We start from the raw sequence: 14,345 nt of genomic DNA, 5'->3' as shown, positions 1-14,345 counted from the left end.
TGACAGCTTAAATGTGAATGGTAGACAGAGCAAGTATGCAGCCCTGAACACTATCGAGGGCACACCCCCCTCCAGGCATTAAGTTCTGGCCTAAGTTTGAAAATGCCTGTATGGTTGCACACACAATATTGGACAAACAGGTACTTATGTTACTGGGCCCGAGGCCAATTGGGCGTCTTATGGGAACTGTAGTCTTCTTTAGATTTAAAAACTTTTCAGAGCTTTCTGGGAATTGTAGTCTTCTAGGTAATCGAATTTAAGTTTAGCTGGTATTTCAACTTTCCTTAAAAGTCCAAAAATATTCAACAGATGCCTGCTTGCCATCTCTGTGGGCTCACTGGCCACCTGTGGTCCATGGCCTGGACTGCCACCAAACCCCCTAAGGTCTATGCCAGCACCAGGGCTGCCAGTCACTTGTGTGATAAGGTTCCTGCCTAGGTGCTTAGGGCGTGTTCCTAGTTTCTGTTTGAAGCTGGGCTCCTTTGGCATGGGACCGCAGTTGTTAACGCTGGGAGAATCTATGGTGGGTAGTCACACACATGCAGTTGCCAGAATGTAAAGAAATTTTGTTTTTTTGTTTATTTTTGTGGAAAACAAAGAAAAACTAAAACCCCAAACTCCAGAAAAAATCCTAAAAAATACGTTTTCTTAAAAAATACTGTATAAGTCTCTACTCCTCTCCCTCCCCCAAACAGCCCTCCTTGTGTCCTTTTTCCTAAGTGCCCTGCCCCCCACCCCTCTGCTACTCGCTGTTCTCGCTACTGTACCCTAATGTCTCATTACCTACCCAGGTTGCCCACCCTGTTCTCTTACCTGGCGCATAATCATTTTCTTTCATTTCCGGTGAGCCTTGTACCTACTTTCCCACTTCCCAGCATGCAAGAATCGCCGCCCCTTCTTTTTCTGGGACATCATACATGTGTCGCCCTCCGCTCCCTCCTCCCTGTGATCTATTCTAACCAGGAGCAAGTAAGCTGCATCCCGGCAATCCCCCTACAACTCCCACCCCCACCCCACCTCAAGAAACGCTAGAATCCTCCTCCTCCGAGGCAGCTTTAAGCTCTAGCCAGGAAAGAGTTGTTCTCCAAAACTTTCATCTTTGCTTCCCCCGCACTTCCTCCGCATCGTTTATGCACCTCTTCAAAAAAAAAGTCATCTTTCTTTGGGACCCCCCATTCCCTCAGCCTTGTCAACCCTGTCTCCGGCTCCATCTTTTTCTTCTGCTCTTTGAGGCAAGGTCTCTCTCCAATCTTCCTCCCTCAAAATGTATGCCTGCCCCAGAACCCCGGCCCTCCCCAATGCTGCCGGGCCCAGGAACCCCCCAGCCTCTTGGCCCGTCAGCGGATGAGGACGTTGATCTCGGCCACACCAGCTTCCAGCACGTTCTCAGCTGTGGTTTTGCCATGCTGCTCCTTGAGGTGCCGCCTGATGGCGGGCTTGTGGGCAAAGCGCACGTCACAATAGGAGCATCGGTAGGGCCGGGCTCCTGAGTGCAGGTTGAGGTGATCGTGCAGCGTGGACTTCTGAGTAAAGCACTTGCCGCAGATGCCACACGAGTGTGACTTGACGCCACGGTGGACGTTCATGTGGCGGTTGAGGTTGCTGCTGTGGTTGAACTGCTTGCCGCAGCGCGGGCACATAAAGATGAAGTGTTGTGCACGCATGTGGAAGACCAGCTTCTCCACACCCTGGAACACTTCCGGGCATTTGGTGCATTTGATGTTCTTTAAGGGGTTCCCACTTGAGAAGCCCCCAGGCAGAGGTCCCCGGCTGCCCCCTGCCCCCAGGCTGCCCCCCGCCCCCCGGGCAGCCATGGCCACCGCTGCTGCTTCCACTAGGCCCGAGGTGGCCCCCACACTGGCCCGGCCTCCTGGGATCAACAACAGGCCTTCCCCTTCCGCGTCCTCTGACAAGCTGTAGCAGGCCTTCACCACACCTTGTGGTGGGGCGACAGTGTTGGGGGCCATGCTACTCTGGGCCAGCTCTCCCAGGTGGCTGCTCACAGAGGCCCCGATGCCCAGACCCCCTGCTAGGCCTCCAGGGGGTTTGAGCCGGTGTGCCACTTCGAGGGCAGACTCCACCTTGACGATGCAGATGTCGGAAACATCCTCATCTTCATCCTCATCCTCCTCTTCCGCCTTCAGCTCTAGATCCTCGTCCAGCGGAAACTCCAGCTTCACGGGTCGCAGGAGCGGAGGGGGTAGAGGAGGTGGCGGTGGGGGTTTTGGAGCTGGCTTTGGGGTCCTGGCTGGAGGGAGGAGGGACTTGGTGGCACTGACACTGCTCATGAGGCTAGCCTCGCTGACCCCATCTTCTTTAAGGCCTATTTTGGGCTCAATGAACTGGCTGAGAGCGTTCCGGCATTTCTCCACCACATGCTCCATTTGCAGGTAGGAGGCTGCTGTCAGGTAGTTCACGATGTCCCTGACTGCGAACTCCAGAGCACCCGTGTAGCAAGAGAGGAGCAAGTCCGCCACAATACGCGCACTGTGCATCAGCGAGACCTGCAGCTCAGAACTGGGGTTCAGCAAGAACTGGTCCCGGAGGAAGGGTGAGCAGGCGGCCAGGATGACCTTGTGGCCACGGAATTTGAGGCTGTCGGCCACGATGGTCACATCACAGAACCGCTCCTCTGCACGGAGCTGGTTCATGTTCCGCAACGTTGCGGCCTCGTGGCCAGGCAGCTGGAAGCGCAGGACTTCCACTCCAGAGGCCATTGTGGCGGGAGTGGACTGCCCTGGGTGGGAAGGAAACGGGTCAGAGACAAAGGTCTCTGGCTGTCGGAGGCCAAGGCTCCAGACCCCTCATCCCTACCTCCCTAGTCTTGGCGCGCCTCCCTCAGTTTCCCCAATTCCAAGGAGGCGCGGTCCCTCCGAGGAGGGAGGCGTGGTTCCCGGGGGCGGGGCAGCGGCGTCCACACCCCCCAGTCCCGCAGCCCGCGCGCCCATGGGAGAATGGATAAAGGGGTGGGTGGGGGAAAAAAACCAGAGGATTGCAACTCTGGGGTGGCCCCAGGTTGCAGGCTCTCCTCACCCGCCTCGCTCTAGCCTGGGCCGCGCTGCTGTGAGTCCCTCTTTTCACGTCCTCCCACCGCCCGGACAGGTCGTGCACGCCCCCCTCCCACGCGCAGATCTCCGTGGCACGCCCCCCCCACCCAGACTCACGACCCTGGGTGCACGCGCCTCTCACCTGGCCCGGTTCCGCGTGCTGATTTTTCCCCCCTGGTCCCCCACCCCCCCGGGGCCAGCGACGCCCCCCACACTCGGGCAGGGCCGGGGCAGCGCGCAGGCGCGGGGGTGCACGGGGCGCGCGCGCGGGCCGGCTCCGCGTGGGCGGGAGGGGGAGGGGCGGGGGCAGCTCGTGCCGAGTGTTCCAAGGCCCCGCGCTGCGCAGCGTCCTCGCGGACTCGGGGCGGAGGAAGAGGGGAGGGAATTAAAGGAGCAGGATTCCCCCTCCCCGACCCCCCTTTTCTCCCCCGGCACCCCCACGCGGTTAAAGGGCTGGACAGTCGTGCCTCCCCTTTGGCCAGGATTATTTGTCCGCCAGAGCGGAAATACGCTCCACACCCCCCCTATTTCACGCTCCCCCTCCTCTCTGCCTCTGGGGCCCGCGGCCCGTCTGCGCGTGCGTGCCAAGGCCCGCGCGCTCGGCCCCGCCCCCGGCTCCCCCCTCCTGCACCCCAGCGCGTCCCCGCTAGCCCCGCCTGCCCCGCGCCCCCCAGCGCGCGCGCTCCCCGGGAGCTGCGCAGTCTGGCAGTCTGCGCGGCCACCTGCTCTCGAGCAAGGCGTCGCTCCCGCCCAGCTGTGCGGAGTCGGGCCACCTCCCAGAGCCTACTGATCTGTGGATCACTGCTGCCCACGGGTGCATCCTCTTCTGAATATGTGCACCGTTCCTCGGGCTACACTTCCAGACTTTTCCAAGTCTTCTGAAGCCAGTGTCCCTGTAGTCCTCCTGATCTAAAAGATAATTTCACTTTCCACAAAGCCCGATGAACCAGCGTGAAGCCGCGCTCCCAGCTTGCCCGGCTTAGAGCACACAGTTACTTAAATCACACTCGTCCTCCCTTCTATTTCATCCGTTCCTACTTGCCAAGGCCAACGACTCTACTCATAAAGTGGAAGATTAGTGCATTTCACCTCCACTGCGTAATTAACGCTGGGACTAATCCTGTAAATTGTGCAATTATTTATATTGGTACTAATGTATCATCTTTAATCTTTCCCTGCACCCACTCTTTCCTTCCGTTCCACAGCATCTTATCCAGAGAGGTGCTCCCTCCCCGGCCTTAGATAGCCCCCTCTACTCTGTGCCTGGCCTTCATCACCACTCCTAAACTGCCGGCTCCACAACTTCAATATGAGTACTTGTCTTGAAGGCTAGGCCCCCAGCGCTTCTGTGCACCCCAAATACCCACACTGGCTTTAAAGAGTAAAGTCCTCAGGGAGATGATTACATTTGTTTATTACACCGCCCAAGAAGCTTCTCAATCTTGAGGATGCTAAACGGCTTGCTACCCAATGTATTCAATACCTGCCCCCCCACCACCACCACCAAAGGCTGTAACTTATTGAATACAGGAGTTAAGTTGTGGGCTGTGTTTTGCAAATAAGAGACAATAAATGGCTGGGTGTTGAAGTCATTGGCTTTCAGCTGGACCAGTGTCCGCCCATACAAAGTTCATTCCTGATTGAACGAATACTCACACCCAAGGGATGCTGTTCCCGGAGGAGGCGCAGAGGGCCATGACAGCCATACCTTAGCTGTGGTCTTTCCTTTTAAAATTCTGACTTTTGTACCCTCACGCAGCTCACTTTGTGATCAGGTCATGTGGATTTTAGGTAGGCCATTGTGTCTGGTACACCTTGTTCAAAGCCATTTTTGGTGTCTACAAGAGATAGAGGCCTTTGGCAAATCAGTTCTCTAAATCATAGTGTCTTTATCTTTGAACTCAAGGTCCTGAATGCTTACCAGGCTGATAGAGGGTTCTTGGGAGCCTCATATACACTGAACAGGCACACACTGGATCTGTAGTAACACTGTTGTTTTTTTTTTTTTCTCTCTTGGTTTTTTGTTTTGTTTTGGTTTTGCTTTTCTGATAGACTGTGGCTGTTGTTTTCTTCTTTCTTTCATCCTTTCTTTTTTCAAGACAGTTTGTGTAGCCTTGGCTATACTGAAACTCACTCTGTAGACAAGGCTGACCTTGAACTCAGAAATCTCTTCGGCTCTGCCTCCCAATCGCTGGGATTAAAGGTGCACCCCGCCACCACTATGACAGTTTCAAAAGAATTTTCCTTTAAAAATTCTGTTTTCCTATCTCATCCTTTCTTTTTCTTCTTACCAAACTTTTCAAAAGAATTATCCATGAGGCTGGAGAGATGGCCAAGCTGTTAAGAACACTTCTTCTTGCAGAGGACCCCAGTGCTCTTCCCAGAATCTACCCGGTGGCCTACAACCACTCATAACTGCAATCCAGAGGATATGACACTCCCTTCTGACATCTGCAAGCACCAGACATGGACATTGTAAACACACACACAAACACACACATAGCAAAATGCTCATACCTGTAAAGTAAGTCTTTTTTTGTTTGTTTGTTTGTTTGTTTTTTTGTTTTTTCGAGACAGGGTTTCTCTGTGTAGTCCTGGCTGTCCTGGAACTCATTCTGTAGACCAGTAAAGTAAGTCTTCAAGAAACTAAGCCAGGCGTGGTGGCACACGCCTTTAATCCCAGCACTTGGGAGGCAGAGGCAGACAGATCTCTGAGTTCAAGGCCAGCCTGGTCTACAGATCCAGTTCCAGGATAGCCAGGGCTACAAAGAGAAACCCTGTCTTAAAATCCTACCCTATCAAAAAGAGAGGGGAGAGGAGAGTTGGAGCTAGGAGGGGTGGCCCAGGCTTTTAATCCCAGCACTCAGGAGGCAGGTGGACGGATCTCTGTGAGTCTGAGGCCAGCCTGTTCTATATAGTTTCTGGATAGCCAGGGCTAAATAGATATCCCACCTCAAAACTAACAGAGTATGGAGACTGGAGCTGGCTCATGGTGAAAAGAACTCCTGTTCTCTCTCTTAGCACCCTGTGGGGAGTCTCATAACTGCAGGTAACTTCAGCTCCAGGGGATCCAATGCCCTCTTCTGGCCTCTGCAGGTACCTGCACTCATAGGTACATCACCTTCCCCCTCAAACACACAAAAATGTAATTTAAAATAAAATGTTTTTCAAGATGAGAGTTTGCAAAGTTTCTTTTTTAAAGGTTTTTTTAGTTTGTTTGTTTGTATTTTGTTTTTTTCTTTTCTTTCTTTCTTTCTTTCTTTCTTTTTTTTTTTTTTTTTTTTGTTGGTTTTTCGAGACAGGGTTTCCAGGGTTCACAGTGTGATCAAATATCCTGCCCACACCTCTCCGCAGTTGGTGCTCCGGGGTCATCCTCTGCCCATAGGCACTGCATGGCCTAGCTTCCCACTCTCTTTCTTCCTATCAGGCAGTGGGACACTCACTGAAACCTTTTCAGACATCTAGAGAGAGCTGATGACTGCTCAGCCTTGGCCAGGCAGCCTTGCTCCTTGGTAATGCCTAAGTAACAGTAGCAGTGCAGATGGTCTCCGTGCCTCACTGAGGCAGCTGTATCTCACTGATACGCTCTGTTGAGTCAGTAGTGAAGTGGTCACTGATCATTACTGACAACTGGGGGATCCAGTCGGAAAAGGCTTCAAAGAGGAAACAAGGAGATGGCTCAATGTGGAAGAGCTGTGGACAGGAGGAGAGGACCAGTCTCCTGAACGTTGCCCTCTACACTCCCACCAGGGTACATATACCTCCCAGACATGCCCCCACACCCCCACCACTGCTGTAGCATATTTGGTCACACTGTGAACCCTGAGATTGTGTTGTTTACTGGGAAAACCTGTTTTTAGTGGTGGTGTGGCTCACACCTCTAATCCATGAGTAAAGAGGATTAAATAAAGTCAACCATAGGTAGGTCAGGAGGTGGCACAAGCAACCTCCTTTGACAGGAAGTGAACATAGGATTATTAAGAAAAAAAAAAAAAAAACCAGAGAGAGTAAGAGGGGGTCAGGAGGAAGGACAGAGAGACGGTCAGGAAGTAGAAGGTAGGGACATTGAGTGTGAAGGAAGTTTTTTTGAGAGGGTGTGAGAGAGGGGCATTGCTTCTGGGATGATGGTTGAGGAGGGAGGTCAGATTGCTGCTTTCTCTGCCTCTCTGAGCCAGCAGGCTTTCACGGAGCATCTGGGCCCAAGTTTTCATTGGTAAAATCGTAAAGACTGAGGTTGTGTTAAAACACAATCACCGCTGATTTTTGGACTGCAGAGATGGCTCAGCAGTTACAGGTGAGGAGCTCTTGCTCTTCTTTTGTTGGTGGTGGGGTTTTTTGAGACAGGGTCTCTCTCTCTCCGTGTAGCTCTGGCTGTCTTGGAACTTGATCCATAGACCAGACTGGCCTTGAATTCAGAGACCTGCCTGCCTCTGCCTCCCGAGTGCTGGGATTAAAGGCGTGGGCCACTGTCCTCACTTGCAGGGGTTGCAGGTTCTGTTCCCAGCACTCACAAGGCAGCTTACAACTGTCTTTAGTTCCAGAGGAATCTGGCATTTTCTGCTGGCCTCCATGGGCACCAGACACGCACGCAGTGCACATACCTACACACAGGCAAAACACTCATACACATCACATAAAAATGATTTAAAAAAAAAAAAAAGTCTGTGGCTGGAGAGATGGCTCAGTGGTTAAGAGCACTGGCTCTTCTTCCAGAGGTCCTGAGTTCAATTCCCAGCAACCACATGGAGGCTCACAGCCATCTGCAATGTGATTTGATGCCCTCTTCTGGTGTGTCTGAAGACAGCTACAGTGTACTCATAGACATAAAATAAATAATTCTTAAAAAAAAAAAAGATTAAAGTCCTTTTTAAATTTGTTTGTAAAGTAAAAGTTTAACATTTCAAAAATCATTAAAGGTTACTAGGGATTGTGGGTGAAGGCACTTTCTATCCAGCCGAGTTTAAACCCTGGGATCCCTTGGGGGCGGGGGAGAGGAGAGAGCAGATGCCCTAAGTCCTACTACCTCCACATGTACACGATGGTGTATGATCCCCATAAAAATACATAAAACAAGGAAATGTAACGAAAAGACGATGATATTAAAATCCCACTCAGCAAGAGGAAAGTGATGCCAGCCAGCCACACACAGCTAGTGACGTCATGGATCTGCAGGAGAACCTACAACCAGCTGCACTTTACAGAGTTGCCCTAATGACATCCTAAAGACTGTCTTTATGCCCACAGACGAGGGTACAAAGCTGCCCCTAATGATATCCTAAAGACTGTCTTTATGCCCACAGGCGAGGGTCGTCCTCACCCCTCATCAAAGAAAGCTCTCTTGGCAGCACACAGACAATTACAGAAACCCACAACCCATCAACATGTGGACTTGTGGCGCCCACTCCCAATGGATTCGACTACAATACGACTTCTGCACCTGAGGCCCAGGGATCACTGAGGGAGGAAGAGGGGTGGAAAGACTAAAAGCCAGAGAATCAGTGAGTCTGCTATGAGACTGTGTTTTCTAGGAACGTCAGAAGCTCCATCCATTAAAGTCTCACCAACACGACCACCAAACAGGAGCGGGACAAGGATGGCACCGATGGCCTTGTCGGAGCAGATGGGGAAGCCCAAGAGGCCTCAGCCCTACACAAAGAACTGCAGGCAACCAAGGACACCTGAGAGCAGAAGTAGCCTTCCCCAGGAAAAAACACATCAACTGGTTATCCAATACCAAATTGTCAGCCATGAAAACATACATATAAGTAACATTACACAGACTGTGCATATACTTATGTATTTAGGTATGTATATAATAAATGTATATGTATATATGTGCATGTGTATTCATATATACATGCATATATACATGTGGTATATATACATACATATATACATTATATGTACATACATATGTGCACGAATCTATACAACACACCTATATGTTGGATGTATGCAGTGACAACTAATGAAAAAAAAGAAACCATGAACTTGAAAGAGACCAATGGCCGGGCGGTGGTGGCGCACGCCTTTAATCCCAGCACTTGGGAGGCAGAGGCAGGTGGATTTCTGAGTTCGAGGCCAGTCTGGTCTACAGACTGAGTTCCAGGACAGCCAAGGCTATACAGAGAAACCCTTTTTCTAAAACCAAAAAAAAAAAAAAAAAAAAAAAAAAAGGAAAGAAAGAAAGAGACCAATGAAGTTTGATTGCATGACAGGGTTTGGAGTGAGAAACTGGAAGGAGAGAAATTATGTAATTATAATCTCAAAACTAAAAGAAGTAATTTAAAAAATGTATACACATTTGGCCTAATGGACCATGCTTGTCATCCCAGCACTTGGGAGGCTCAGGCAGAAGGATGGGGAGACTCACCTCAAGGCCATCTTTGGCTTATATCCTGCTGCCAGATCTCTTGAGACCCTGTGTCAAGCAGCCAATATGAAGCCAGATCTGGTAGCACAGGCTTTTGTTTTTTCAAGATTTATTTGTTTATCATGTATACAGTATTCTGTCTGCATGTATGTCTGTAGACTAGAAGAGGGCACCAGATTTCATTACAGATGGTTGTGAGCTACCATGTGACTGCGGGGAATTGAACTCAGGACCTCTGGAAGAGCAGCAGTGCCCCTAACCTCTGAGCCATCTCTCCAGCCCCATGGCACAGGCTTTCAATTCCAACATTCAGGAGGCAGAGGCAGGCAAATCTCTGAGTTCAAGGTCAGTCTGGCCTACAAAGCAAGTTCCAGGACAGCCAGGGCTACACAGAGAAACCTTGTTTCCAAAAGCAAAATCTGAGCAATATGTAAACAAACAGACTTATTGGTAGTCGACTGGGGGTGACTCAGTGGTACCAGGCTGAGTATCACACAAGAAGCCCTGGGTTCGTTTCCTGATTTAGTGACACAGAAGGAAGGAGAAAAGACCTCCGGCAATATCACATTGGTAATTCAACACATCTGTTCACTTGTTTGAGGCAGGGTCTCACTATGTAACCCTGACTGGCCTGGTAAATGTAGGTTAAAGAGGCCTGGAATTTATGCAATCCTCCTGCCTCTGTCTCCTGAGTGCATTGTGAGGCTTCTTCAGCTAACTGAGGGGTTCTGATGCGCAGGACCTCTGCTCACTGTGTAAAGTCATTTGGCTGTAATTAACTTCAGCAAAGCTCAGACATTTGGTTTTGTCACATGCCTGGGAGGCAGAAATTGGGAGTATTGATAAGCAGCCTGTATGTTTCCCACAGCTGGGTGCACACACACACACACACACACACACACACACACCCTTTACGATGCACATTGACCCCCTGCCTGGCAGCCAGTTCAAGGTCACTTCAACTCCTTGATTGTACTGCCTTTATGAATTTCAATTCCGGGAGATCTGCCTCCCAGTGACTAAAACTATGTGTCACCAGGCCCCTCCCATCCCATAAAAAATTATTTTGTGTGTGTGTGTGTGTGTAAGCGTAAATTTTTTGCAATCTACTTTTAATAAGGGTTCAACTGCTCTTCAAGCCCACCACCCAGCAGAGGTAGTAGAAGAGAAAAGTTACTAGGATATGGGGGAGTGGTCCTGTTCAGCAATAGTTCTTTAGGGGTGAGCTTGATCTTCTTTGGAAGCAGTTCGGTCCTGTAGCAAACACCAAATACAACTCTGCAGCTGCAGACCAGTCCTCTAGGCAGGCAGACTCCATGCATGAACCAGCAGCTACAGTCCAGTCCTCTCAACAAGCAGACACCAGGCAGTGGTAGTTCAATCCTGATGGAAACAGCCAGGCTCTCCCACTAGCCTGAGGCGAGGCTGCAAAAGCTGCCGCAGGAACCTCACAAGCAGTTCTTAGGTGACTTTCTCTCAATGGCGGGCGTTACCACAACAACTCAACAACACTATGTAAGGCAAACGAATACATGTGAGTCTTTAGTGAAGAATAGTGAGGCAGAGCAAAGGCAGACAGCTCAGTGCTCGCCTCCCACTGTCTGTGGAGTCACAATTACACTCCTTCTTCATGCATTTTTTCACGTGTTTGCTATATCAAAACATCCTTTCACCTGTGTCTGCTTCAGGAGAACAGTGTTTCACCTGTTTCACGTGTCTGCTTTAGCAAGACATCCTCTCACCTGTGTGTCCCAGCACAACATCATTTGACATAACTAACTAACTAACTAACTAACTAACTACCTAACAAACTAAAGTTTCCACTTTAGTGTGTGTATGTGTGTGTCTAGGCATGCAGCATTCATTTGATACTTATTGACTTGTGTCCTTTCTTCTATGGATTCCCTATGGGCAAGAGATTTACCGCAACATGTGTGCATGCACAGTGTGTGTATGCATGTATGTGTGCGTGTGCATGTATGTGTGTGCATTCGTGTGCATATATATGTGTATGTGCATGCATATGTGCAAACATGTGCCTGTGTGTGTGTGTGTCAGAGGACAACTATTGAGAAGCTGGCTCTCCCCTCCCACTATATGAATCCAGAAAGTTGAATGCAGGCTTGTCTGTCAGACTTATCAGCAATTCCTGATTCACACTGAGCCATTGCTTCAGCATCTCGACCCCCTTCCTCCACATACCTGTTTTTTTGGGGGGGTGTTGAGACAGAGTCTGTGCTAGCTGAGCCTGTCCTGGAATTTCTTCTGAACTGAAGGATGACCTTGAGCTCCTGATCCCCCTGCCTCAGCCTTCTAAGTGCTAGAATTACAGCCATGAGTCACCTCTTCAAGCTTTTTGATCTTGGAAGCTGGAATTTTAAAAATTCAGATATGATGTGGCTCCAGGGAACTGACTCATGGCAACTGAAGTCAGGGAACAGCTCATGGCCCCTGAAGATGTAACTTCAGGATGATTCAATGTTTCCCTCAACACCAGCCTTTGTTCATTTGGGGGGTTTTAAAAAGTTAGTCATTCTTTCACAAGTTTGTTTATTTATTTATTTATTTATTTATTTATTTATTTATTTATTTTTGAGACAGGGTTTCAATGTGGGTATGTAACCCTGGCTAGCCTGCAATGTAACCCACTACGAAGACCAGGCTAGCATTGAACTCAGAGATCCACCTGCTTCTGCCTCCTGAGTGCTGGGATTAAAGGTGGGTGCCACCAGGCCTATCCGATAAGAGTAAATCTCAAAGCCACGATAAAACACCAGCTGAGCGCGGTGGCTAATGCCTTTAATCCTAGTATTCAGGAGACACATCTCTGTGAGTTAGAGGCCAGCCTGGTCTATACACCAAATTCCAGGACAGCTAGTGCCACATAAGTGAGATCTCATCTCAAAAAACAAAAACAAGCCAACACAAAGTTTCCGTAGAATTGAGAGTGAAGCTCAGTGGGTAGAGCCCTGGCCTGGTATCATATACAGAAGTCCTAGCGTCATATATGTCAGGCGTGGTGATACATCTATAATCCAGCACGAGGAGCTGGATCACACACAGGATTTGGGCTTGAGAGACCTTGTCTCTAACAAACAAACATCACAAGCAGAAATATAGATTTGTGTTCTGTGACGTTTCCTCCTGGGCCCATCTTTCGGCCCCAGCTCCCCACCCCCACCCCCCGAGGTGACTCTCTTGGTCAGTTTCCCGAAAAATTCTGCACATATACAAAGCTGTGGGGCTGGGGGTGGAGGTAAGGGCTTGCCTAGAACACACAGAAGAAGCCACAGTGAACTAAAAAGGTGGGAGAGGGGGAGAGAGGATACAGTTACATCTCCCATGCTGATTTTGTTTTTATTTTTTCACAAACAGCGGCGTCCCACACACCCCATCTATGTCATCTATAATCTATATTTTACCTACCTTGAGGTATTCCACTCTATATAGATGAACCTCAAGACTGAGAAGCTAGAGCTGGAGAGATGGCTCAGTGGTTAAGAGCATTGACCTGAGCATTCCAAAAGACCTGGGTTCAATTCCCAGCACCCATGTGGCAACTAACAACTGTCTGTAACTGTTGTTCCAGGGGACCCAACACCCTCACATAGACATACATGTGATCAAAACACCAATGTACATAAAATAAAAATAAATATTTTTTTTAAAAAGGCTGAGAAGTCGCAAGATATTCCACTATCCACGTGTACCATGTACCATGCTCACATGCTGGTCCTCTGAGAGCAGTTCTTCTCAAACCCGGCACATTGCCCTTTCATATCTCTAGGATGATAAGTGAATCTTCTCCCTTTTCTGGACTGGAGGATTATGTAGCTCAAGCTGACCTCAAACTTTCAATTCTCTTGCTGGGATTATAGGTGTGCACCCCATAGCGGGCTGATTCTCCCCCTTTGGGTGCTATTTCATCCTTGCGGTCTTTTTCTCACAGGCCCGTGTGTGACAGTGATAACCAGCACCGAGCTGAGCCTGAGTGTGTCTGAGCTACACACAGCCATCGTAAGCCCAGAACTGAGTTCCTTCCACCACACTGGATTTGGGGCTGGGGGTGGGGCAAGATCGGCTGGGGTATAACTTCTCATTTCTGCCCCAAAGGAGAGCAAGTGTGAATGTCTGTCCTCCCTATCTGGAAACTCCCAGTTTACCTTATCAACCAGGGCAGGGGAGGAGCTGACAGGGAGGGGAGCTCCAGAGCAATTTCTGGGGACAGAAGGAGATGGAGCACCTGTGTTCCACACGGATGCCATTGAAAGGGTAAATCCAGAACAGAGCAGGTAGGTAAAGTAAGATGTGGGCAGTTGTAATACTTATCCTTTCCCAGCTTGCCTGTGGTCACCACCCTCTCACCTACGTCATACCCGGCAGCCTTCCCTCAGAGAAGAGAGTGTGTCAAGAGAGCCCCTATGGCCCTCAGGAATGTTGAGATCCTGGGGGCAGGGAGAGAGTAGCTGTGCCGAGAAGGAACTGTCCATGTGCAGACATACACCCACATATGGTTATGTGCATACATAGTGTTCAGGGTCTCCAGGGGTTTTGCCATTGTCTGAGAGGGATGTGTCTCCTCACAGGAGGTCAAGGGCAGACTTTCTAGTTCTAGGGAGGCCCAAGAACCAACTTCTCAGCATTGTGTTTACGTCATAGGAAGCTGGTACAAGGTCAGGAGGTTCGGTGTAGAACCTAACATCCGGGGCTTACAGGGCAGCCTCTGGGGAAGGGGGCTTGGAGGAACCAGAAACCAGACAAAGTCCTTTTCTGGGGCTCCAAGAGCAGTGTGTGAAAAGTTTCCTCAAGGTGGCAGTAAAGTAGCGGTTAGAAAGTGGAGGCAGGAGGATCAGGAATTCAAGTTTGAATTCCTACACAGCAAAGTCTGAGGCTAGCACTGGCGATGTGAGACCCAAGTCTCAAGG

At 49.8% G+C, this 14,345-nt stretch overlaps 1 protein-coding gene across 1 annotated transcript; it reads right to left on the bottom strand.

Annotated features, from left to right (window-relative positions):
* Positions 1-556: 556 nt before the first annotated feature.
* Positions 557-3,494, bottom strand: Zbtb12 (zinc finger and BTB domain containing 12). Its single transcript, XM_034523992.3, has 2 exons — positions 3,190-3,494; positions 557-2,737 (listed from the first exon to the last, which is right to left on the bottom strand). The coding sequence occupies exon 2, from the start codon at positions 2,715-2,717 to the stop codon at positions 1,338-1,340; it is 1,380 nt and encodes a 459-aa protein (XP_034379883.1). The 5' UTR covers positions 2,718-2,737; positions 3,190-3,494; the 3' UTR covers positions 557-1,337.
* Positions 3,495-14,345: the final 10,851 nt, after the last annotated feature.

This window comes from Arvicanthis niloticus, chromosome 20 (assembly GCF_011762505.2).
Source record: "Arvicanthis niloticus isolate mArvNil1 chromosome 20, mArvNil1.pat.X, whole genome shotgun sequence".
In the NCBI taxonomy this organism is placed as follows: domain Eukaryota; kingdom Metazoa; phylum Chordata; class Mammalia; order Rodentia; family Muridae; genus Arvicanthis; species Arvicanthis niloticus.
This window is presented reverse-complemented; position numbering and strand designations above follow the sequence as displayed.

Excerpts from the sequence above, each read along its gene's own strand:
- Zbtb12 (XM_034523992.3), bottom strand. The coding sequence starts at position 2,717 with ATGGCCTCTGGAGTGGAAGTCCTGCGCTTCCAGCTGCCTGGCCACGAG.